General features: G+C 30.8%; 4 protein-coding genes across 5 annotated transcripts; 3 read left to right on the top strand and 1 right to left on the bottom strand.

Annotated features, from left to right (window-relative positions):
• Positions 1-2,311: 2,311 nt before the first annotated feature.
• On the top strand, positions 2,312-7,871 carry LOC103503856 (probable nucleoredoxin 2). Its single transcript, XM_051083678.1, has 3 exons — positions 2,312-2,877; positions 3,776-4,273; positions 7,049-7,871. The coding sequence occupies exons 1-3, from the start codon at positions 2,764-2,766 to the stop codon at positions 7,673-7,675; spliced, it is 1,239 nt and encodes a 412-aa protein (XP_050939635.1). The 5' UTR covers positions 2,312-2,763; the 3' UTR covers positions 7,676-7,871.
• Positions 7,872-12,220: 4,349 nt separating this feature from the next.
• On the top strand, positions 12,221-16,905 carry LOC103503857 (calcium-dependent protein kinase 29). The gene is made up of 8 exons (XM_008468239.3): positions 12,221-13,337; positions 14,469-14,612; positions 14,949-15,101; positions 15,368-15,483; positions 15,804-15,971; positions 16,069-16,196; positions 16,294-16,393; positions 16,499-16,905. The coding sequence occupies exons 1-8, from the start codon at positions 12,668-12,670 to the stop codon at positions 16,568-16,570; spliced, it is 1,551 nt and encodes a 516-aa protein (XP_008466461.2). The 5' UTR covers positions 12,221-12,667; the 3' UTR covers positions 16,571-16,905.
• Positions 16,906-17,982: 1,077 nt separating this feature from the next.
• Positions 17,983-20,112, top strand: LOC103503855 (pentatricopeptide repeat-containing protein At1g20300, mitochondrial). Its single transcript, XM_008468235.3, has one exon. It carries the CDS (start codon positions 18,099-18,101, stop codon positions 19,701-19,703), a length of 1,605 nt encoding a protein of 534 aa, XP_008466457.2. The 5' UTR covers positions 17,983-18,098; the 3' UTR covers positions 19,704-20,112.
• Positions 20,113-20,602: 490 nt separating this feature from the next.
• LOC103503854 (uncharacterized) lies at positions 20,603-21,501 on the bottom strand. Of its 2 annotated transcripts, none has more exons than XM_008468233.3 (3): positions 21,339-21,501; positions 21,043-21,163; positions 20,603-20,955 (listed from the first exon to the last, which is right to left on the bottom strand). In XM_008468233.3, the coding sequence occupies exons 2-3, from the start codon at positions 21,146-21,148 to the stop codon at positions 20,816-20,818; spliced, it is 246 nt and encodes an 81-aa protein (XP_008466455.2). In that variant the 5' UTR covers positions 21,149-21,163; positions 21,339-21,501; the 3' UTR covers positions 20,603-20,815. The 2 variants fall into 2 exon arrangements, with proteins under 2 accessions (XP_008466455.2, XP_008466456.2); XM_008468234.3 differs by having other exon boundaries at positions 21,043-21,158; positions 21,339-21,497.
• Positions 21,502-24,783: the final 3,282 nt, after the last annotated feature.

Below are 24,783 nucleotides of genomic sequence, written 5' to 3'. Positions count from 1 at the left end.
AAATCTATATCTATACTATAGATAAAATGTGCTACTATTAGAGAATCCTTATCAGCTCCCATTTTGTCTCTATTTCTTTAGCAAACCGATGTTTTATTCATTGTAGATGAAATTCAATTATTTGAGTGTAGACAGTATAATTTGATGACATGGTAGAATACAATTCTTCGAGAAGTTTTTAGATAATATGTCTATGTGTTGATTCCATTAGATATAATTGATATCAATTAATTGCAATTGATTAGGTATAGGTCCATACATTCTCTCTTACATGCATGTAGTGATAGATGTAAATATAACAAAAAGTAGGACACGCATTTATTTTCCCATCTTAATAGAAATTTAATATTATCTAAGTTTTAAAAGAATAAGAATTCTAGAGCCACACTTTTAAGGTAAAATAAATTTTAAGATATAAAAATGATGTTACTTTTTATTTGTTAGGTGAAATCCATGCAGAAAAAAAGGCAAAAGAAAAACATGTATTTGTTTACAGCCTTTAAGAAATAATTTCATACTATCAACATTTATAGAAAAAAAAACTAATTTTTGTATACTTGTAAGTTTGAATTTCAAAATTTTATTGCCAAAGGGAATATAAAAAGTGAATAAATAATATAAAAAAAAATAAAAAAGTTTTGATGTTGATATAAATAATAATCAACAAAAATTTAGGTGCAATGTGCCATCATAAGATGGGATAGGGAAATCGATAGCATATATATATATATATATATATATATATATAGCTCAATATTGCAACATTTCATGTCCTTTTTGTCTCATAGAGGGCCCTTCCAGAATTTTTATATAATATAAAACAATGTAATGTCATTTGTTTATTATTACTTTATACAACTCTAAAATTAGGTTTAACTTTAACTAACATACAAAGTATATATGTTAAACCACTACTTCATATATATATACGTAAATATTACAATGATGTGTTTGAAATTTTACAACAAATTCAAACGTTGATTTATAAAATATGAATGTAATCAGTAATTAAAAATGGTATTTGACACAAATTTTTAAAATTAAACAGTTAATTAAACACATTCATTTGATGTGCTTTACAGAAAGTCTTCAAGTTAATAGCTTTGTAAATTTATTGCATATCAAAATTAAATACATACTTTGGACGGTTTGTTTTCAATTTTGGTTTGGTACGAATAATGGTATATTTATCCTTTAAATTTCTATTCATTTGGATCACAAAATTTCTCAAAAAATTACCAACATAGTAAAATATGTTAAATTCTATTGACGATGGACTCAAAGCAATATTTGCAACATTAAAAATCTTTTAAAAATATTAACGTATGCTTAATTATTATTTATTATAATTGTCTTTTTAAAATACAATATTATGTTTGGTGTGATTGAAAAAGGTTTACTTTAATCTATATCATCAAAATTTCAATATAAAATTTGCAGAAAATTTTGGAAACAAATTAACGAATACGTAAAAAAAAACCAACAAATAAAACAATGGAGAAAAATGACATAATAATAAAATAAAAATGAATGGGGTCATATACTACGTAACTAAAACAAACAAGAACCAATAGTTTAGGAATAAAGTAGTCCCTTTTTTGCAAAAAGAAAAACAGGTTTTTTTTTTTTTTTTTTTTAATACATGTTGATATTAGAGTTATTTCAAAATATAAATAAAAAAATTACTTATAAATAATTTAATTATGTCATTTACAATAACTCTTATTTCTATTATATATTATATGACATTAGGAATTAATAATAAGAGAATTTGTTTTACATAAAACAAGTAAATAACTATTTTCTAATTAAACCTGAAATTCAATAGACAGATACATTTTGGTCCTTTTGGTCAATAAATATATGATTGGACAAATTTTAACGATTTTTTAATATCTTATTTTGGGAAAAGAATAGACAAAATAAAATATTTTGTAGGAGAGAGATAAGAAAGAATTAAGAAGTGAATATTTAATTATTGAGGGAGATTGATTTAAAATGAAGTAAATGAAAATGGAAGTAAAATAAAAATACTTTTTCGTGAAGTACAAGGGGTAAGACACCCCTAAAAGGGGAATAGAGTGTATAAGAAAAAGCCAGATGGAGAGATGTAGAGCGTTGGATGAAAGATGATGTCGAGATCCGATATTCCGTCATCCACCACCACACCTCACCTCGTACGTAAATTAAATCGCAAACAATTTTATTTTTCCACACAAAAAAAGAAAAGAAAAAGAAAAAAAAAAAAGGTCAAAAAGAAATTTAAAAAGATAGGGAGAAGAAAGGGGAGGGACAGGTGTCTCCTTAATTTTTGTTTTTCCCTTCGCTAACAACACATCAATTCCAAGTCTTTAATGGCTACACGGACCTCACCCATTTCCATTTCCACGTTACACAAAACCAAAAAAAAAGCCATATTCCTCTGTTTCTCCAACATAATTCTCCCATTGCACCCGCATTCCTGAACCCTACACTTGTCGGCTTTCGTCCACGTGGTGGGGTGGTTTGGAGATGTATTTTAGAGCAGGAGTAGAGGATGGGGATCTCGTGAGTGTGCTACGTGTTGGAAAGTTGATGCTTGATGTGGAGTAGCGAAGGGCGCAATGATGTGGAGAAGAAATGGTTGTTGAGAAATGGAATATAAAGAATGGAGTGGTCAAGTTGCTGCAGGCTGAACCTTGGTGGCGGCGGCTGTGGTGGTGGTGGCGGCGGCTGGAATTTAAAGAAGAAAGGGTGGTTGGTTGGTTTTGTTAGTGTTTGGAAATGAAGGATGGAAACCGAGCTCTGACGAACGGTGGTTCTTGTAGATCTTCCAGATTTTCCTCTCTTTTGGCTTCTGGAGATCGCGATTATCTTCTATCACCCACCGGAGCTCAGGTACCATTTATTTTTAAATATTTTGCTTACCAAAGACACAATATTTAAGGAAGCAAAAAATAGAATGATGAGAAGAAATCAACGTCCGTACCGTTTTTGGGTTGAGGAGTAGTGACGACATGAGTATAAATTATAATAGTTGGGAGTTGATAACTTTCATGGCAGTAAATCCAAGAAAAACTGTATAATAGTTCATATTAATGGTTTTGTGAAAACTTAAACGCCATTGGATTTGGTTTAGTATTTGCTCAAGGGCTTTTTCGAATACAAAACTATGAAAAAAACTTACATAAAATCATACCATAACACACCCAAATAGTTATATTTTGATTTCCTTACTTGTTGGATTGGTTGTTTGTGGATCCAATCTTAATCTTAGACATATTTGTTTGAAGTTTTATGAGGTCTGATAACATATAGATGAAGAAGAAGACGATGTATGAAGGGAATACTGGGATAGATAATAGACGTTTATTATTATTATTATTTTTCTTTGGGTATTATTCAGTGTTCATTTGGCACGAGCAGCACGTGGCAAATTGGTTGTACAATTTTTATTTTTGAAGGGAGCCGAGAGGGAATTTGATGCTTCCTTTTTGTGACACTCAATTTGAAAGGACAATTGTCATTCCATTAAAGATCCAGAAACATAAAAACAAAAAATTCAAGATGTAGTGATTGAATTGAGAAATTATTCTAGAGGGAGAATAATAGCGATTTTATTACATGAAAACAAAAATAATTTATGAAATTTTGCTTACGTGGTGGGGTTTACGTGGAATAATCTTCCGGTGGTATCCCATCGCTTTCATACAAAAATTAAATTAAACCTTCCCCGTCGGATTCCCTTTTCGCGGCGGTGATTTTGATTCTAGTTTTAACTCCGGCGTTTATTCAGGTTAAAGTATCCAATCTCGACGGCAAGGTTTTGGGCCTTTACTTCTCTGCCAACTGGTACCCACCGTGCCGGAACTTCAACCAGATTCTTGTCCGAACCTACGAGAAGCTTCAAGATAATGGATCAAATTTTGAAGTGGTTTATGTATCCTCCGATGAGGATTCCGACGCTTTCAATGAGTATCGTGCGAGTATGCCGTGGCCGGCGATTCCATTCTCCGATTTAGAAACTAAGATTGCTTTAAATAGGAAATTTGGAATTGAAGGGATTCCGTGTTTGATTATATTGCAGCCGCGTGAGAGTAAGGATGAAACGGCGACGTTGAATGAAGGTGTGGAGGTTGTGTACCGTTATGGAGTGGATGCATTTCCATTTACAAAGGAGAGATTGGAGCAGTTGAAGGAAGAGGATAGAGAAAAGGAAGAAAATCAGACTTTGGTCACTTTGTTAACAAATAACTATAGAGATCATCTCTTGGCTCATCCTTTCCCTAAACAGGTCAGTTCCAATTATCCCGAAACTTATTTGTATGCTTGTTACAACGTGATTGTCAGTTTTATAATATTTCGAAAGGATATATTTTAAATAGCTATTCCAATTTGAATTGAATGCTGTTGTCTCGCTTTTATATATATAATCTTAAATAGCTATTCCAATGTGAATGCTGTTGTGTCGCTTTTATATGTATAATCTTTTGACACTACATAGCTATATATAGCTATGACAATGTGGTTGTCAATTTTATGACATTTGGAGACTATCTTTAAGAAAAATAGTTAGATACATTCCGTGCTACAAAAAAGAGTGTACTCTATCGGAATTGTCTAATCATAGTTTGTCACGTGCGAGATTCTTTAAATGTGTTTCTTTCGATATTTTATCTATTTTCTTTTTGCATGTGTGATGAGGGGATGCAAGAATAGGTGTACCGTGAGGTTTTCGCTTTTACATACTTTTGAAACGGTATATTTTGAATAGTTGTTGTAAGTGTGGTTGTCACTTTTATAATCTTTTGAACTATTTTGAATAGTTGTTACAACGTGGTTGTCACTTTTGTAATCTTTTGAACTATTTTGGATAGTTGTTACAATGTGGTTGTCACTTTTATAGTTCTGAACGAGGACGACAAGAATAGTTAAGTGGCTATTGGTCATGTTTAAGTTTGATTTCACGATTTCAGTACATTCTTTTTCATATTTAAAATCACTTTGAAAACGAAACTTTTCATACAATCAAAACTGATTTCAAATGATTAGATGTTTAAAAAATTATTTTGAATATGACAAAACTGATTTCAAATGCAAGTTGTATATATTATAGTTACTTTCCTTTTGCTTGATAGAACATCAACAGTGAAAAAATTGATGGATTAAGTCCAATGGAAATGGTAAGTCTTTCCCTTCAAGAATTGAAAGTGAAACAAACATGGAAGAGGGAAAGAGATGGGCAAGCTTTTTTCACCTTTTCTAGAAAAATGAAAAATGAGGAAAATGGACAAACGGAAGTGAAACTCTTTCCTTGAATACATATCAAAAAAGGCCTCAAATTAAAAAGAGGGAAAATTTTTCAATGATATCTGAAGATCGTTTTTCCCTCTACAAGATCGTAAAACCATAGCCACTCGCATTTTGTCATCAATATTCTATGGATATGTTTGAGGATTGTACATGTGGATCCCATACCTTTGATAACCTTGGACCAATTGATGTTTATTGATGTCGGTCTCTTTGATGTTCGATGGACCCCGATACTCAGGCAATCCCTGCTGTAAGTTGAAACATTATCCTTCCTTCTACTGTTATATTCCTCTCTCTTTCTTGCTTGCTGTTTATCCTGTGTGATTGATGGGATTCCTTTCTTCAGTTCACTGCTTTTACGATTTGGTTGAAGATTTGATATCTGGCAATCGATCTTTATTCTGTCAAGTCTTCGTCAGTTGAGTTGTTCTTACATAGCTTTTGAGTCGAGTACTCACTGTTGCTTTTCAGTCATTCAGTTGAATTTTGGGATATGTATGGTTGTGAAGGAGTGGAAAAGTTGTTTACACTTTCCATTCATCTCTGTGAGTAATGAACGGAGCAATATACATAGGCCACATTTTTAGTGGAAAAGTTTGTGCTTCATCCTCCGTCTCGTCGGTTGAATGAATTCAATTTTAGATTTGATAATTTTTTATATGTAATTTATGTTCTGTAGTTTGGTAACCAATTTATCCATAGTTTTTGGTTTTTGAAAAGAAAAAAAAAGCTTACTTTCTAGCTGATAAGCGTCATTATTTTGTTTTTTGAGAATTAAGCTTATCTCCGGCTTTTTTTCGTTTGTTATCTATTTTCACATATAATTTAAAAAACAATAATCAAAATTTGGAAAAAAAATCTTTTTATTTTAATTATTACTTTTATTTTTTATTTTTAAATTTGGTTAAAGTTCAACCATTCTACCTAGAAAGATACAAAGGGTTATATGAAATGTATAGGAATTGGCTTAATTTTAGAAAACGAAAAACGGAATAGTTACAGCAAACAAAGCCTTAGAAGTTCAAGTCTTTCTTTAAAGATTGTTGAAAACCATTGAGTGCCAACAGGTTCTATTTAGTAGTTATATTAGTCTATAAATACCATATCCATCTATTGATTTAATTTGTATGTTTGGTTGTTTGAGATTTGTATGTTTGGCTGTTTACGTTTTAGTATTTTTACGATCTAAGCTAAGTTTTGAAAATTTTAAAAAACTAGTTCTTGTTTTGTTCTTTATTATTTTTCTTGTTTTCTTATACATACATACATACATATATATATATATATATATAAATTTTACTACGGAGTTCATATGTTTACTTAGAAAATACGAAAAATCATGAAAAGATTGTGTGGTACAATTAGCTCACCTTTTTTTTTAATATAGTTATAAAACGGAGTCTGAATCCTTATCAAATGGTTTGGTTGTTGAGATTAGATGGTTAACTTTAGTTTCACAAGAATCATATGTAGATATCAAATCTGATACATAAACTTTTATGTATTCAAGTAAAAGAATGCTGTCATCAAAGTGCCCCATAATTCCGCCGGTTATTGTAAATATTTTCTAGACAATTCTCTTCATTGTAGCTTGTAGATGGATCTTGACTATGGAAATATTGCTCATTGAACTCGAGCCAAAATACTGGTATTGTTTAGAAGACATGATCGCGATGGGAGATGGAGTTTTTGTGGTTTTGGACATTTGATAGTGTCGACTCAATTGTATACCTTTAATTGGATGTTGATTGTGCAGGTGCCTGTTGTTTCATTAGTAGGTAAGACTATTGGGCTCTACTTCTCGGGGAAATGGTGTCTTCCCGGTATGTTCACGCCAAAGCTGATTTCGGTGTACAACAAGATAAAGCGAATGGTAGAGATGAAAGAAGACGAAGATTTCGAGATTGTTTTCGTGTCAAGTGATCGAGACGAAGATTCATTCCATTCTTATTTTGGTTCGATGCCATGGCTAGCATTGCCATTTGGAGACCCAATGATCAGAGAACTTGCCAAACATTTTGACGTGCAAGGCATCCCTTGTTTGATAATCTTAGCTCCAAATGGCAAAACAATCACCAAACAAGGTAGAAACTTAATAAACTTGTACAGAGAAAACGCTTATCCGTTCACGGAAGCAAGATTGGAAGAGTTGATAAAAGAAATGGGGGAAGAGGCAAAAAAGCTTCCAACGTCGGTGCGCCATGTCGGGCATAGACATGAGCTGAATTTGGTGTCGGAAGGAAACGGGGGAGGACCTTTCATTTGCTGCGAGTGTGATGAGCAGGGCTCGGGATGGGCGTATCAGTGCCTTGAATGTGGATTCGAGGTGCATCCAAAGTGTGTCAAGACGATCAACTGCAACTCTCCCATCAATGAAAGGTGATGTGGATTGAGCTATAATTGCTTGGTTATTTTATTAACTCATCTTTCTTTCTAATTTATAACCTCTATCCAAGTACACAGAATCTTCTGCAGCTTGAGAACAACTTGAGAACAATTTGATCTGTAAATTATTTTAGTGAGGGATTTACTAATTCCATTTTCAAATGATTATGGGTGGATCATAATGTCTTTGTGAATCATGTGTTTAATTCTTTGAAACTTTGAAGGATCCTTTTTTAGCGAAGTGTAGATTTCGGTCGATGTTTTTCTGATCTAGTAGAATGAACCCAAGTCGTTTAGGCTCGAGTATCTTGAGTTCTTCTCGACATGGACTGTTTTTTTAGGCTTTCTCACGATCCATTACTCGCCCATTTCTATTGAAGTTCTACGGCCTATGGAAAGCCGAAGCACAAAGTTTTGTGATATGGGCCTATAAATTGGGGTCACAGTGGTGACTACGCCACCAGAAAGAGTCTAGTCTAATGCGTAAATGGGTGAATTTTATATCTTTCAACTACGACCAAGGATCTGTAGAAGTTTTCCCAAAGAAAAAAGAAAGAAAGAAAGAAAGTGTAGAAAATGTTAAATATTGTAATTAAAGAGAGAATATTATTGTAGTTATAATATTGGATGTGTTATAATTTATTTCATGTCGGTGACTCTGATACTCTTTAAATGTGGTTTTGATATAATTTTAGATTTGAAGATTATTCTTTTTCTAGAAAAGAACTTTGTGACTTTTGAGAACAAAATGTAAAAAGTTAGTAAGGTATATATATTTTAGAAGTTCGAAGAAGGATATGTTTGATGGAGTTTTTGTTAGTTAACATTTATAGTTATAATTTAAGATTTAGTTTTCATGCTTGATAATACATGCATTAATTTTTTAAAATTTGAATTTATAACATGATATATATATATATATATATATATGTAACATGGCACAATATGTTCAAATGTTATTCTCGAATGTTTTTTTATTTAATAAAATTTTTTATTTTAAAATTTAAAATACGAATACACCAATAACATAAAAAAAATTTATTTTTAAAAATTAAATCGAAATGTCTATAAAGAATAAAATTACTAAACTCTTAAAAAATATAAATATAATAAAATGTCACCATGTGCTTAGTGATATAGATAGTAACATATTGTTGTATATTAATGACATGGATGGTAGTCTATTTTCGATTGATGTAAATATTAAAAATGTGTAGACTAATTGATCTTAACTTCGAGACATTAACATTCTTCGTTTGGGTTACACTCTTCTACGATATCTTTTAATAACCTTTCTCATATACCACGCACATGGAATATATAATAGTTGTATGTTAATTTAAAATCAACGTATTCTCGAATACCATTTCTCTTTTGAATATTTAATTAACAATGTAAACTAGTTCAAGAGCAAAGATACTTCAACGTCACTTTCTTGTTAACTAATTATGACATTACTTTCTTATCGACTTATTAGTTACGGTTCATTTTCATTTTTTTTTTCCTTTTCAAATTAACAAAACCAAAGAAGTATTAAATTTTCAACTTTACTTATTCTCTGTTTGGGGCAAAATTGAAGTGTGTATTACAAATTACATATTTGTGGTCAATTGCTACCAAATGAATGAGGGGGAAAAACACCAAAGGGGTGCTATTTCTTACACGTTAAGTTATTTCTTTTCATGTTAATGTTTTGTTTAATTTCTGCCATTGATATTACCAATAAACAGCCTGTTTGAACCTCCTATTCAAAATTGGTGAAATGAGTTATTAAATCTGTGTTATTAATTATTATAACATACCATTAACTACATTATTACGGTCTTTAAATTTCTAATATGTGATTATTGTGTTTGCTATAGGGAACGTTAAAAAAAAAAAAAAACAAACTATAATATTTGCATCATATAACAAATTTTAGATTCTATTAATGATAAATACGGATAAATTTATATTTATTGTCTATCGTTGATAGAATTTGAAATTTTGATATATTTTGTATATATTTTGTCAAATATGAAATTTTTGACAATTTCTCTTGCTATATATCTTACTCATTCTCTCTTTTTCTTTGATACAATACTTTTTATGGATTAAAATAATTTGTACCTCAAACATATAATATTTTAACCAACGATAAAATTGTTTGTTATAACCCACCGGCTATAATAACCAAACTTAGAGCCTTAAACACCTTGAAATATATTAACAACCAAGGCCACCTAATTTACACCCGTTGGAAAGTAATTCATCGATGGTAGTCTAAAAATTGGACCCCGAGTGATTAGTTTTGTTGTCATTTACCTTCTTCTTTTTGTGTAATTGTAATCGGATGTGGGTCTACTTTCTTATAATATGATTGAGAAATATTGTAGTAAAAAAAAATAGGCGAGACCTGCTATCTTTACCACTTTATTTATTGTTATCGTGATAGTTATTGTAACTCTAACAATATGAAAATTATGAATTTATCACACTTATTGTTATCGTTACTATAACCATTACTACTACAGACAATTAGTAGTGCTAGTGGTAACGATAAGAGTAAAATGTGCTAGGTTCATAGTTTTAAGTAAACCGGATAGAAACAATCCAATTTGTTTGCAATTCAAACCTTATTATGATTCATTGGTCAATGGAGTCTCATTTCAATTACACCATTTTTCATCACAGTTTGGTTAAGTGTGACCTAGATTTACTAAGAGCGTCGTACATTCAAGCACAATTAAGTATATAAGACATCCATTATCATCTCTCGAAGGTAAATAGTTTTTGGGTTTGGTTTCAATTTAGCCGGTAAGTTTCAAAATGTTACAATTTTATCTTTGACATCTTAAATTTATTTCGATCTGGTCTATAGATTTCAAGACCTGTATTTTTAACTTTCTTTTTTTTTTTTCACTAAATGCTAATTTTAATTTCTATCTTTGGTGCATGTTAATTATTTTAAACAATTTAAAAACAATTATAACCAATCACGTTTCATTATTTTTAATCACTATTAAAATTAAATTTAAAACCCCACTTCATAATTATTTAAATATATTGATATACATATTGACGCGAGTAACTGACAAATGAGTATTTAGAGAAAATTAAAATTAAAAATGTACATTATTAACCTAGGGACTGAGTTGAAACAAAATACACATATTGAGGGTACAATTGTAACATTTTAAAACTTAAGAATTAAATTGAAACTTAAATTGAAACCAAACGAACAATTTTAAGGAATAAATGTATAACATTCTAAAACTTATGAACTAAATAGAAACTAGATTCAAATTAAAACCAAAATAAAAGTAAACACGAAAGTGAAAGTGGTAACGTCTTATAGATAGAAGTATAAAGATTTCATATACTAAACTTGTAATATAACCTTTTGCATTTGAATTTTATATACAAAATTTTCAAAAAACATAAACTTTTTGAAAGCGTGTACACGTAAAGCAGATGTATGAGTTTTTTTTCCATACTATCGAGGCGTAGGAAATTTCTCCAAAAAGAGACTATAGAGAATCTTTTAAAACCATATATATCAAACTATTTTTTAGGCTAAACAATGAAAATACTTTTGAACTTTGTCATTTGCGTAAAAAAATAACAACAATACTCTTTAATTTCATAAATGTTTCAAAAATACTATATAAGTATATGTTTTTTTTTTCTAATTTTAGACGAAAATTGAGATATGAAATAAGATGACAAAAAAGAAAATGTAAATTACTTCATTTCATTATTTTAAGTTGTCATCACATTTATTTCAAGTCTCAATTCTAAAATTTTCTATTTAGTAGTTTTGTAACATTTATATTATAATTGGAAAGTAATTATTTTTTTGGTTATAAAGTAGACTAATTTTTAAAGATATGTTTGCTAAAGAATATTGAGTCCAAGAAGTGAAGTTGTTAGTCTAATTTGTGAAAGAATAATAATTTTATTACGACTTACTAATTATTTACATCGTGAATACGTAAAAAAAATTATTAAACAAAAAAATAAGTAAAACATCAAAATTAGTTTAAATGATATATATTTTTTTAAAATATATGCAAATATAACAAAAGTTTAATTTCTTTTGATAATAGACTTAGATAGAGTCTATTACGTAGAAGGTAAAACTTTGTTATATTTACAAATAAATCAATTCATTTTTGTTTATTTCGGTGTGTTAACGTATATGATATAAAATTAATAGAAGAATTATAAAAAATGATAAATTTGAAAAAATATAGAAAATTTCAAATTCTATCACTAATATATATTAATAGCTTTTAGGAATGATATTGATAATAGTTTATAATTTCTATCAGAGATAGAGATAGAATCCAAAATTTTGTAATAATTTATAAGTATTTTACTTTATTTTACTCTATGTATTAATATTTTTATGTCAAAGTTTTAAACTTTTTATTTTAGAATATTTTTCACAAATTTTTTTACAAATACATGAAGATGGGATCTATTAAACTTAATATCTTAAATGATGAGATATTATTATTGCATAACAAAAGTTTACAATTAAGAAGAGGAAAATAAAAAGGAAAAAGCACGTGAGTTGGGTTGAAATTGGGAAAACTTGGAGCGAAAGTTGAAGCACAGAAAAACGCATAAACACAAAAACAAACACCATCACCACCTTTGACAGAAACTATCCTCAAATTTGGTTTCGATTCTTCAAAAGAAATCCATTCTTCTTCTTCTTCTTCTTCTTCTTCTTCTTCTTCTTCTTCTTCTTCTTCTCTTTCTCTGTAGTAATTTCGTAATAACCCATTTCTTTGTTTTCGGCAAAACAACAAAAAGTGGAAGAGAATGATGCTGAACACCAACCCATATCCCAAAGCAAAGCACAGAATAAAGTAACAACAACAACAACAACCAAAAAGCTTTACAATCATCTTCTTCCTCCCTTCCCCTTCGAATCTCTTTTCTTAAAACCCCATTTCATCATATCAACAACAACAACAACAACAATCAAAAGGGTTTCTCCATGGGTCTCTGCTTCACCAGAACCCGCGACATTCCAATCGATTCCTTCAACAATGGCTCTGACACACCAAATCCCCAAATCAAACCTCAATCTCAAAACCCACCACCACCGTCGAAACCGCAACAGATTCCTTCTTACAAGTCCGTTCCGCCGTCGCAGATCGGTCCAATCACCGGCCGTCCTTACATCAACATAACCACACTCTACGAACTCCACAAGGAACTGGGTCGAGGTCAGTTTGGGATTACTTATCTCTGTACCGAGAAATCCACGGGCCGTAAATACGCTTGCAAGACGATTTCCAGGAGAAAAATGGTGAATCCGAAGGATATTGAAGATGTTAAAAGGGAGATTTTGATTTTGCAACATTTGACTGGGCAACCCAATATTGTGGAGTTTAAAGGGGCTTACGAAGATAAGAGGAATTTGCATCTGGTTATGGAGCTTTGTTCTGGAGGAGAGCTTTTTGATCGGATTATTAAGAAGAAGAGTTACTCGGAAAGAGAAGCGGCGTCGATTTGTAAGCAGATTTTGAATGTGGTTCAAGCTTGTCATTTTATGGGGGTTATGCATAGAGATTTGAAGCCTGAGAATTTCTTGATGGTTAGTCAAGATGAGGATTCGCCGATTAAGGCGACTGATTTTGGACTCTCTGTTTTCATTGAAGAAGGTTAGTCATCAATTTCATGTCTCAATTCACTGTTTTATATGCATTTCTTTTGCTTGTTAGCTGAAATTGTTATGAAGTACTGTGTATGTGTTTTAAGTATGAACTTGAAGTGAGAGCTCTTAAACATGGATTGGAATGTGTATTAACTTATTAAGCCATAAGGGGTACGTTGAAAATCACTGTTCACCAAGTCAACGAAGAAAAACCCCGGTCAACCCCTTAATTTAGCTAAATTCTCTTTTTTGTTCTAATAATGGTGTTAAAAAAAATATAATATTAAATTTGTTTGTGAGGTTCAAATTCAGTTGTTTTTTTTTTGAGCTCATTCGTGATTAAAAGTCATATTGATCCAAGAAATCAAGTAAATTTAATATTTTGAGTTGATGACTGATAAAATCATAAAATATGATATAGGAAAATTTCAAAATCTATAGATGATTGACATCGATTAGTTTTGAAACTTTGCTATGTTGTAAATATTTTGTTATATTTGAAAACAACTCAATTTAAAAACTACTTTGTTTTTTTTTTTTTTTAAGTTTTCAAAAGTTTGTTTGGTTTTTGAAAATGATTATAGGGTAGATAGGAAATAAGAAATTTAGAGGTGAAAAAGGTGTAGGCTTAATTTTCAAAATTAAAAACTAAATAGTTGCAAAATAAAGCTTAAATGTTATATTTTTTATTCCTAAACTTTCATGAATGCTCTATATCAATATTCAATAAGTTGACATATGAGATATGAATTATTTTTCTTGTATTTTTAGTCGAGGTTATATGATATATAGAGTTACTTTTCGTTATTTTTTTTTTCGAGTTTAATAATTGCATGATGAGCTCAAACAACCAACTTTTGGAATGATTATCGTTACCTTATTTACTAATACATGTTTGGATTAAAACGAATTAAGGAACAGTAAGGTCCGCAAAAAAAATTTTAAATAAAAAGTTCCTAAAATTTTCTATACATCTTTTAACCCAAAGTTTATCCAAAACTAAACATAAATCAAACCTAAACCAAAGGTATTCAAATTCTTTTACCTCATATGTTGTCCTAACTTAAGAAATTACTAAATAAAAGGCAGAATAGTCCACATTCACGAGATATAACACAAGAAAAATTCGATTTCTCAGGCAAAGTATACAGGGACATGGTTGGAAGTGCATACTATATTGCTCCTGAGGTTTTGCAGCGAAATTATGGGAAGGAGATCGACATGTGGAGTGCTGGAGTTATTCTCTATATTCTCTTGTGTGGGGAGCCTCCCTTTTGGGGAAGTAAGTGAATTACGTCACTCTTAACATAGTTCTACCTTTACGTGTGAGTTGAATCTTCTTAAGCTCTATATGATAACTATTTGATTTCTGAAAATCACCTTAGTATAGATATTAAAATCGTTGTTAATTCATAGATGAATTGTATATGCTCAAAAAATGAGTATTTATTCTGAAAACGAAACAGAGCTAACAAGTTTAATCTTAAAACACTTCATTATTCTGCTCTTGAGATTAGATGAGATGGAGTTGGCTTTGCTTAGTGTTGGAAAAACTAGCCTTGATGTCTTTGTGTCTGACATTTTCTCCTAATGATTTTGATGTTTGAATTCGGGTCAGAGACTGAGGACGACATATTAAAAGAAGTTCAGAAAGGCATCTTAAAAATGGAAGATGCTCCATGGCCTTCCATATCCTCTTCTGCCAAGGATCTTGTCTCGAAAATGTTGACGAGGAACCCGAAGAAGCGGATCACCGCTGCCGAAGCACTTGGTAAGTAAGCCTACTTCCCTAGTTTTTAAAGATCTTGATTGAAAACAAAAACCACTTCTCATTTTTTTCAATGTTTGGGTACATGTCACAAGTTCAATCTGTTCTTAAAAGTGATAGAATGTCATTCTCCATTGTTCCTAAAATTCATGGACGCCCCAATTCATTTGATTCCTATTCTTAGTTAATTCAACGAACATAATGATAACATAAAATATTTTCATTCCATCAACCCTTTTTTCATTCTACTTCTGTCTTTGATGGATCAGAACATCCTTGGTTGAAGATTGAGGGTGAGGCCTCTACCAAGCCCATTGATAGCGCTGTTCTCATTAGGATGAGACAGTTCAGAGCAATGAACAAGTTTAAGCAACTTGCTCTCAAGGTAATTTCACATACTTTACATTTCCCCCAAACTTTTGTAAAATCGACAAATAAAGATAAGCTGAAACATATAAACAATAGGAACATTGTTTTAATTATGTCCACAAGTTAGAAGGAGAAAAGTTTATCATTATTGAGAATAATTCATACAACAGGCCGAAGACACCCTTAGGTTAGAAACGTTATATAACACACTTCTTTAAACCCTAGATAAAAATAGTAAATAACTTAAAATATGACAATTACGGGTACAACTTAGGAATGGATAAATTTCACTCAACTGATATGAAAATCGACTGAATGTTGAATGTTTGTTTGTAGGTAATGGCAGAAAACCTTTCTGAAGAAGAATTGAAGGGTCTGAAACAAATGTTCACGAACATTGATACTGATAGAAGTGGTACCATCACATTTGATGAACTGAAAACAGGTTTGTCCAGGCTCGGTTCAAGGCTTTCCGAACACGAAATAAAGCAACTAATGGATGCAGTAAGAAGTGAAAATTTCCCTTATCCCCTCTTTTAATTTCCCAACTGGTTGTGCATGTTCAAGCATTGCAATGCTTTTCCTTCTCTACTTTTGTCAGGCTGATGTCAACAGAAATGGGACGATTGATTATGACGAGTTTATTACTGCAACGATGCATCGACATAGGCTCGACAAAGAAGAAAACATGTACAAGGCCTTCCAATTCTTTGACATAGATGGAAGCGGGTTCGTAATGCAGTATTTTATAAGCACTTGCATTGGAAAGCTGATTGATCGACAAAATTATGCTACTGATACTTTGTCTTTGTTGCTGAATTTTCAGATTAATTACAAGAGATGAGCTCAAACAAGCCATGAGTCAGTATGGCATCGGAGATGAAGATACCATAGATGAAATTATCAACGATGTCGATATCGATGGAGTACTGTTCTTTTCTCTGATTTTGACAGCTGAATATTCTTGCAATATCTCTGATTGATTAGCAACTTGAAAGATTCAAACCCTTTTCGTAAAATTTCTCTTTCAGGATGGAAAAATCAATTACGACGAGTTTGTAAACATGATGACAAAAGGGACAGTGGATGCAAAGATGAACTAGATTACAGATTACTGCTTGTAAAAAGAGAAAAGGAAAAAGTTAAAGTTTGTTGTGCATAGATATGAAATTTATGGATATATTGCAAGTGTAACTATATATATATATATATATATATATATATATATATATATATATATATATACATATAGAGAATACAAAGTCAATAATGTACATTATACTAAAGAGGTTTTCTATTTGTCAATGTACGATCCTGTATTATTTGTACAGAATTGGTTAAGATTACAGAAGTTAGAGAAAGTCTTAAATTAATCCATATGTTTAAAAGTTAGAATTCATCTTTATAGTCTAATAAAATCATCATAAGTTGTCTATCATGGTTATCTTTGAAAGTAGAAATTATTTATAAGGATTTATAAAACCTTAAAGATTGAAAATTTAACTTTTAATTAATCAATAGATATTAACAATAAAATTTGAAAATTTGAAGTGTTTATATAAGAAAAGTTGGGGTTAAGCATAAAAATTATTTAAAATAAGATATAATGAAATATTAATTTAAAAAAATTATGTTTGAGAAAAAAATAAAAAATTGAAACCTAACAAGGAAAGTGCACAATTTTTGGAATAAATAATGATGACGAACATTTTAGGGGATTTTTTTAAAAATATAACAAACCGTTAAAAAAATGTTTATACAGAATAATTTTGAAAATCGAAAAACTCACAACCGTAAATACCAAACACACACTTAGAAATACCAAAGTAACCAGTCATACACGTAATTAATCGGTCATACACAATCGTGTATCGTTGTAGGAAATAATATACGATCAAGCACAAAATCTAAACGATATTGATTTATGATCATGTACCAAGATCTTTTATATTTGGTACACAACCTTGTACTATCGGTAGATGATCTTATACCAATATCTAAACGAGGGCGTACCAAGATTTAAATGGTTTTTGTTTAAACACTGTGTACTAAGATCTTTTATATTTAGTATACGGATTTGGTACACGAACGTGTAACAATATCTAGACGATTGTGTGTTAAGATATAAACGGACTTGGTTCAAGATCATGTAGCAAAATCTTTTATATTTGATACACGATTTTGAACCAAATAACCAAATAACAAAAGATAATATGGATTGAGAATAAAGATAATAATAGCATATGTATAACGAAAAAGAATAATAATAATCATACAAGAATAAGGATGATTTAAGAAAGAAATATAGGAGAAAGAAGAAGAAGAGAAGGAAGAATATGGTAAAGAAGAAGAAGAAGAATTGAGTAGCAAATTCAAGAAATGGCCGACTTCATCGGCTACTTGAGTTTGTTAGGACCGTAAATGTTTTGAAAAATTAACCAACATTTTAATTTATTTGGGAGAGACGAAATAAAATTTTAATTTATTTAAGGGTTTGAAAAATTTACTTTTAACCAAATTTTGTATTAGGGCAGCGCCAGTGGTGTGAATTCCACTAAACTAAACCCTCCAAAAACCTTCGTCTCTGCTACCGGAGCTGACCAAAACTTCATCTACCAGAAGATTCCATTCATGGCTTTGATCAAATCCAAGCTTAATCTTCCTCCCTTTCTATCATCTCTCTCCCACCGTATTCAGAATCACCGTTCCTTCTCATTCTCTCCTTCAATTTCTGACTCTCCCCTTCAAGACGAGCTCGCCAGCGATTCACCTCAAAATCCCTCAAATCCTGTCCTCTCGCCTGACCAAATCCAGGTTTCCGAAAAATTCCACGCTCTAATCAAGGAATACTATCGAAGAAATCCCAGTCCCGATTCAACTCCACCATCCCCTAATTTCACTATTTCCTCTCTTTCTAACGACCTATCCCAAATCTCAGCTCCCCATTCCGTCTCTCCGGCCGTCGTTCGTTACGTCATCGAGAAATCCGGTGCCGTCCGTCATGGCATCCCTTTTCTTCCAGCCCTCGCGTTCTTCAACTGGGTGACGGCGGGAGAGGGTTTCGAGCACTCTACACAGCCATACAACGAGATGATTGACCTAGCCGGTAAGGTAAGACAATTCGGATTAGCTTGGTATTTGATTGATTTGATGAAAGCTAGAAATGTAGAAATTACTGTCGAAACTTTCTCGATTCTTGTGCGGCGGTATGTGAGAGCTGGATTGGCGGCGGAGGCAGTTCATGCATTTAATCGCATGGAGGAGTATGGCTGTACTGCTGACACCGTTGCTTTCTCCATTGTTATCAGCATTCTGTGCAAGAAGAGAAGGGCAGTTGAAGCCCAATCATTTTTTGATAATCTAAAACATAAATTCGAACCTGATGTTGTTGTGTACACTAGCTTAGTTCATGGATGGTGTCGAGCAGGTGATATCTCAGAGGCTGAAAGGGTATTTAAAGAGATGAAGATGGCAGGTATTAGCCCTAATGTTTATACTTATAGCATTGTGATTGATGCATTGTGTAGATCTGGTCAAATTACTCGTGCCCATGATGTTTTCGCTGAGATGCTTAATGCTGGTTGCAATCCAAATTCAGTTACATTTAACAATCTTATAAGAGTTCATGTGAGAGCTGGTAGAACAGAGAAGGTGCTGCAAGTTTATAACCAAATGAGGAGATTGCGTTGTGCTGCTGACTTAATTACTTATAACTTCCTCATCGAGACTCATTGCAAGGATGAGAATCTTGGAGAGGCTATAAAAGTCCTCAACTCAATGATTAAGAATGGTTGCACCCCAGATGCGTCGTCTTTCAACCCTATATTCAGGTGTATCGCAAAGTCGCAAGATGTAAATGGTGCACATCGGATGTTTGCTAGGATGAAGGATGTAGGATGTAAGCCAAATACAGCGACATACAATATCTTGATGCGAATGTTTGCTGTACCGAAATCTGCTGACATGATTTTCAAGTTGAAGAAGGAGATGGACGAGGAAGAAGTTGAGCCTAACGTTAATACATACCGAGAACTGATAACATTATATTGTGGGATGGGGCATTGGAACAATGCTTACAAGTTCTTCAGGGAAATGATCGAAGAGAAAAACCTAAAACCCAGCATGTCTTTGTATAAGATGGTTTTGGAACAGCTAAGAGAGGCAGGACAGTTGAAGAAGCACGAGGAATTGGTGGATAAGATGGTTGAGAGAGGGTTTGCCTCAAGGAACCTGTAGAATAACTGGCTTCTTTTACTTTCAAATTTGTATTCGCAATCGCAAAAGCTTCGAGATCAGAAGTTATAGTAGTTGAAAACGGTGTTACTGATATGAATCAATCTACAGACAGAGGCATCTCGTATTTCTTTGGATCATTGAGCCGGTTTCAGATTTGAGAAGATCCTAAACAAGAAGTGAGGAATTGGGTTGAAGCCACTAGTCTGTTCTACGAGAGATCTCTACAGCAAAATCAAAATCAGAAAGCAAAAGGTACCGAGAATATACTAGAATTTGTTAGCAGCCTATGATTTTTTGTAGGGGCAAATTTTGAAGATTCAGTATGATCAAATTATAATGGATGATTAATTACAAATGGTTATTGTAATGGATAATTAATTACCCTTTTAAATTGTTTTATTATTGCTTATCCTCAGATTATCAATTTTTGAGTATGTGTTTTTCCTCCACAATAATATCATCTAAATACATTTAAACCCGTAAGGTATAAAAAGTACATTTTGTTTAATTTAATTACCATGATTTCCATATTTTGCAACTAAAAATAATCCATCATTACCCAAATTCCATATAGAAAAATGTAGTTTTAAAAATTAAATTTGTTTAGCTTTCAAATTTTGACCTTGGTTTGGTTTTAAAAGCACTAAAATTTGACAGCCAATTTATGCAAAGGAACATTTTTAAGTCCAGTTTTAAAAAGAACCAAAAAAAATCAAATGATTAGTTTAAGTTAGGAGTATTAATCAATTTTAGAAATCATCTTTACAGACAAGGAATGGTAGGTTCAATATTTCGTAACACTGGTGAAATTTTTGGGTCTCAGTCAATAATCCCACATATTCATCTCAATTTTAGATGATTTCAGTTTCTTATTTCAAAACCTAACATAAAAATCAAACTGATACAAATAATGTGGGAAATGGAATTAATAACTCCTTTGTACCTTAATCACAATTTGATTACAATAACTTGAAGATAAGCCCTTAACCAAACTCATATCCTTCCCCTAAAACAACATTCCTTTCTATGAGACACTCCAAAATGATTGGAGAAAAACTTAACTCCCAATAATCAAAATTAATAAAAAAAAGAAAGAAAAGAAAGATCTCTAGTTAATGGCCTTGCATATCCAACATCTCATCTAATTGCTTCAATCTCTCTATTCCTTCGCTCAACAAAAATCTTATTTTCTGTCTATCATTACACTTTCTGTTCTTCTCCATTTCTTCTCTCATCATATGCCTCAATTCATCTGTTCCAGTATCATCAAATCCAATTCATGAAATTTCCACAACCACAACACAAAGTCATCATAAAATCCCATTAAACAAAGCTTTACCTCGACCATCAACAGGTGCTTTCCGAGCTGTTCTTAAACCCTGTCTATACAGTTTCAACACTCTTGCTCGAAGAATAAATTCACGTAAATCATGGGAGAAGACCATCGCGATTTCTCTTTCCTATGCCAAAACCAATCATTCATAATCACAAATTCAAACAGTTCAGTGCAGAAATCATAGGCAGATTAGGATTTATTATCGAAATAATTCTTTGAAGAGTTGTATGAACTAATAAAAAAAAAAAAAAAAAAAACTAGGGCACAATGTAAATTTCTTCGAGAATGTAGGAAATTACCTTAATGATCAAAATGAAGAGGATAACACTGATGGTGCAGATTAAAGTGAAGCGAATTCCCTGCTTGATTCAATCGGAGGTATAATCATTTCTGTCGTTCGGTTCCGATTTCTTTGAGGATTCAACGACGGAAGACCGATTTTGATATTGAGTAGCCTGGCATTTGGCGAGTCACTCCTAAATAATGGGCTTTCTCTGGGCCTTCTATTCTTGTTAGGCTTTTTTGGAAAACCGAGTGTTGGGCCGATGCTAATTATTGGGCTCAGGAACAGTGGGCTTTAACCCAATGGACGACTAAAATGAGGTACTTGACAAAAATGTGAAAACTATCTGCAAAATTAGTGTTAGTTTCTTTTTGTTTTTTTTTTTATTTATTTCTTTCTTTTAATATATAGAAAATTCAAAATTAAGTGATTAGAAATATTGAAACTTAGTTAACTATTCTTTTCTTAATTGTACTAAATTAACTAATAGACATGAAAACTATTGGCTCAAAGTATGTACTTAGTAAATCATGATTGAGGAATATAAATCATTGAAACTCAATAATCAAATTTGCTTTAAAAAAAAAAATTAAATCTTAATATTTTGAAATTTGGAAACTAAATTGAGAAACCATGCTTGGACCGAACTAAAATTGTTTCTTTTTCAAACAATTAATTATTTTTCAATTTTTATCTTAAAAGACAAATAAAGCCATTTTTTTTCATTTTATGCAAAAAAAAAAAAAAAACAATTAATAGTTTAAATTGAAACAATACATCGTATATTTTATAAATGAAAGATTGTGTTTTAGTTTTCAATTTGTTAAATTGGTTTATGTATTTTATTTAAAATATTCATATTATATGTAAAAGATAATAAGTTATGTTTGAAACAATAGTGATTATGTATGAATACTAGTATATTAAATATAACAAATTGAGTAACTTTAATAGTACGTTAGAAGTTTATGGAAAAATATGGAAATAAAATAATTGAACTAAAAACTGAAATATGAATATTTCAAATAAAATTCTGAAACAACATACTAAAAAGTCTAATAATAAGAAGAAAAAAACTAATTCAATAAAGAAAACTTGCATATCTTTTGATTATGGCCAACACGTCAACAACAACCACATTTAAAGTGTCTCTTGAACTCAATTTTAAAATGAATTATAGTCTTCTTTAGTCGACCAACTGAACGTTTTACTTTCGGTGGGAGGATGACAACTTCAATTTTTGTATTATTGAATATATGTAGTATTATACTTATAACAAATCACAGAACATAAACGTATTATGCAGTAGCATATATGTAAGAAATCAAAGAGAGAAAAAATTAAAGAAAACGATACGAAACATGAAGGAAAAAAACTGAACTATATGTGTCACTAACTACCTGTTATTGTATATATATAGATGTATATACTGATAACATCATTTGTGTATGCAGTGATATATGATGAAATTCAACTACAATTTATGTATTATTGAATATATGCAGTAGTATATATGTAACAAATTATAGAACATAAATATGAATAAGATGTATATATCTGATAAATCACATAATAGATGTAGATTAAACAGTAGTATATAAATGTATATATTATTCAAAAGAATTTTACTAAACAAAAATATGAATAACATGATCAGAACGTGTCGTAATTATTGAATATCTGTAGTAGTATATAAATTGAGTAAGAAAAAATTACAGAGCATGAGAATTTTTTTTTATTGAATATATGAAGTAGTATATATGTAACAAATCACAAAACATAAATGTATTATTCAGTAGCATATAGGAGGAACATTACCGGAATATATGCTACGAAACAGAAGAAGTAAGAACGAATTTTTGAAGAAAAAAAATATATGTTACGAAAAGGAAAGAATAAAGAATAAATTTTTGAAGGAAAAAATATATGTTACGAAACAGAAAAATAAATAATATAAGAAACGAAACAAAAAAAAGACTAACCGTATCACAAGAAGCAAATCGTGAGGAAAGAAGAAAGAACAATTTTTTTAATAATAGAAATCGGATAAGAATGTCGGCGTCGAAATTGATAATCATGAGAAAATAACTTTTGGTTGGACATGAAATTGAAAATATTATTTTCGTAAAATAATTAAAAATATTATTATCATATAAATAATAATTTATATTATATTTAAATCATTCTAATGGTAATAAATATTTACATTGCTAAATAAAAAAATATATAATATATTAATAATTAAGAAAATTACATCGTTGATAATTAAAGAAAAAATTATTACTTTTAAATAATTATATGAAGGTTTAAATTGTTTTAAAATATAACCTTTTCTTATGGAACATAATAATTAAAAATTTAGGAAATTTGTGAAATATAATAAAAAAATTAGGTAATTTGAAAAAATATTTCTTATTTTTAACGTCTTTTGTAAAATTAAGGAAAGAGGCATGTGGGCCACGTGGCTTTGTACTTTTCTTGCCGACTTCTCTTTTTGTGTTCTTCGCATATAAATTTTATATTATTTCTTCATTTTGTAAAACCCTTTTCTAAATCATTTTACTTTTAAAATTAGCTTATAAATGTTAAGTTTATTTTTAACTCTTTTTAATTATTTGTTTTCTACTTCTTAAGTCTTTTTTTTTTTAAGGGAAGATTCTACCTGATGAAAAATTTATTGATAGTTGTTATAAAATTAATTTTTTGACCGTTAAACCTTACAGAATTAATTTTTGATCGTTAAAAGTTTTATTATAACAAATTTGTAACGTTTTACGATTAAATTCTTTTGATCGTTACTGATCTTCTACCACTATAAATAGAATCCTCACTCTCATTCTCAACACACAACAAAAACATTCTTTTCTTGAATTCCCATTCTCTTAAAAGTTTTTCGAGCTATTCTTTTTTTAGGGTTTCGGTTCCAATTAGTTTCTGTGCAAAACTAACTGACGAAAAAGGGTTGTTTTATCATGCGGACGATGAGACATAATTCTGTTTGCACGATTGAAAGCAGAGTCGCGAAACGTCTTAAAGAGAGCGTGTTCCGCGACTCAGCCTTTCACTAATTCATTTTCTATTTTGCAGTCTTTGTTCCTTTAACAATCCGTTCAATTGCTGCCTCGTTTCTTTCACCACTATTTGTCGGATTTAGACGATTTTCTACATTGAAGACCGAAATGCAACAACAGATTCATTAAGTATTACTAATAATTTAACTATTTTACCCGACAAATATGTAAAATAACGTAGAGAAAGAGAGTAATTTTAAATATCAAAGAAATAAAAATAAAATAGTCAACGAATAAGATCTTAAAATTTTACAATTATCTATACTATTTAGAAAGCCAATAGTTTTAGACAAAAGTGTACTAAATTTTGTTTACTTCCAATTATGCTATGCATTAATCGTATTTTAAATCAAATCGTTAATAAATAATACTAAACACTATCCTCACTAT

The sequence above is a fragment of the Cucumis melo genome, chromosome 4, assembly GCF_025177605.1.
Source record: "Cucumis melo cultivar AY chromosome 4, USDA_Cmelo_AY_1.0, whole genome shotgun sequence".
Lineage (NCBI taxonomy): Eukaryota > Viridiplantae > Streptophyta > Magnoliopsida > Cucurbitales > Cucurbitaceae > Cucumis > Cucumis melo.
Note: the sequence above shows the minus strand (reverse complement) of the source record. Positions and strands in the feature narration are given on the sequence as shown.

Coding starts and splice junctions, on each gene's coding strand:
- LOC103503856 (XM_051083678.1), top strand. CDS start 2,764: ATGAAGGATGGAAACCGAGCTCTGACGAACGGTGGTTCTTGTAGATCT. Junction 2,878..3,775: donor TATCACCCACCGGAGCTCAG/GTACCATTTATT, acceptor GCGTTTATTCAG/GTTAAAGTATCCAATCTCGA. Junction 4,274..7,048: donor CTCATCCTTTCCCTAAACAG/GTCAGTTCCAAT, acceptor TTGATTGTGCAG/GTGCCTGTTGTTTCATTAGT.
- LOC103503857 (XM_008468239.3), top strand. CDS start 12,668: ATGGGTCTCTGCTTCACCAGAACCCGCGACATTCCAATCGATTCCTTC. Junction 14,613..14,948: donor GGAGCCTCCCTTTTGGGGAA/GTAAGTGAATTA, acceptor AATTCGGGTCAG/AGACTGAGGACGACATATTA. Junction 16,394..16,498: donor ACGATGTCGATATCGATGGA/GTACTGTTCTTT, acceptor TTTCTCTTTCAG/GATGGAAAAATCAATTACGA.
- LOC103503855 (XM_008468235.3), top strand. CDS start 18,099: ATGGCTTTGATCAAATCCAAGCTTAATCTTCCTCCCTTTCTATCATCT.
- LOC103503854 (XM_008468233.3), bottom strand. CDS start 21,148: ATGGTCTTCTCCCATGATTTACGTGAATTTATTCTTCGAGCAAGAGTG. Junction 20,956..21,042: donor AGCACCTGTTGATGGTCGAG/GTAAAGCTTTGT, acceptor ATACTGGAACAG/ATGAATTGAGGCATATGATG.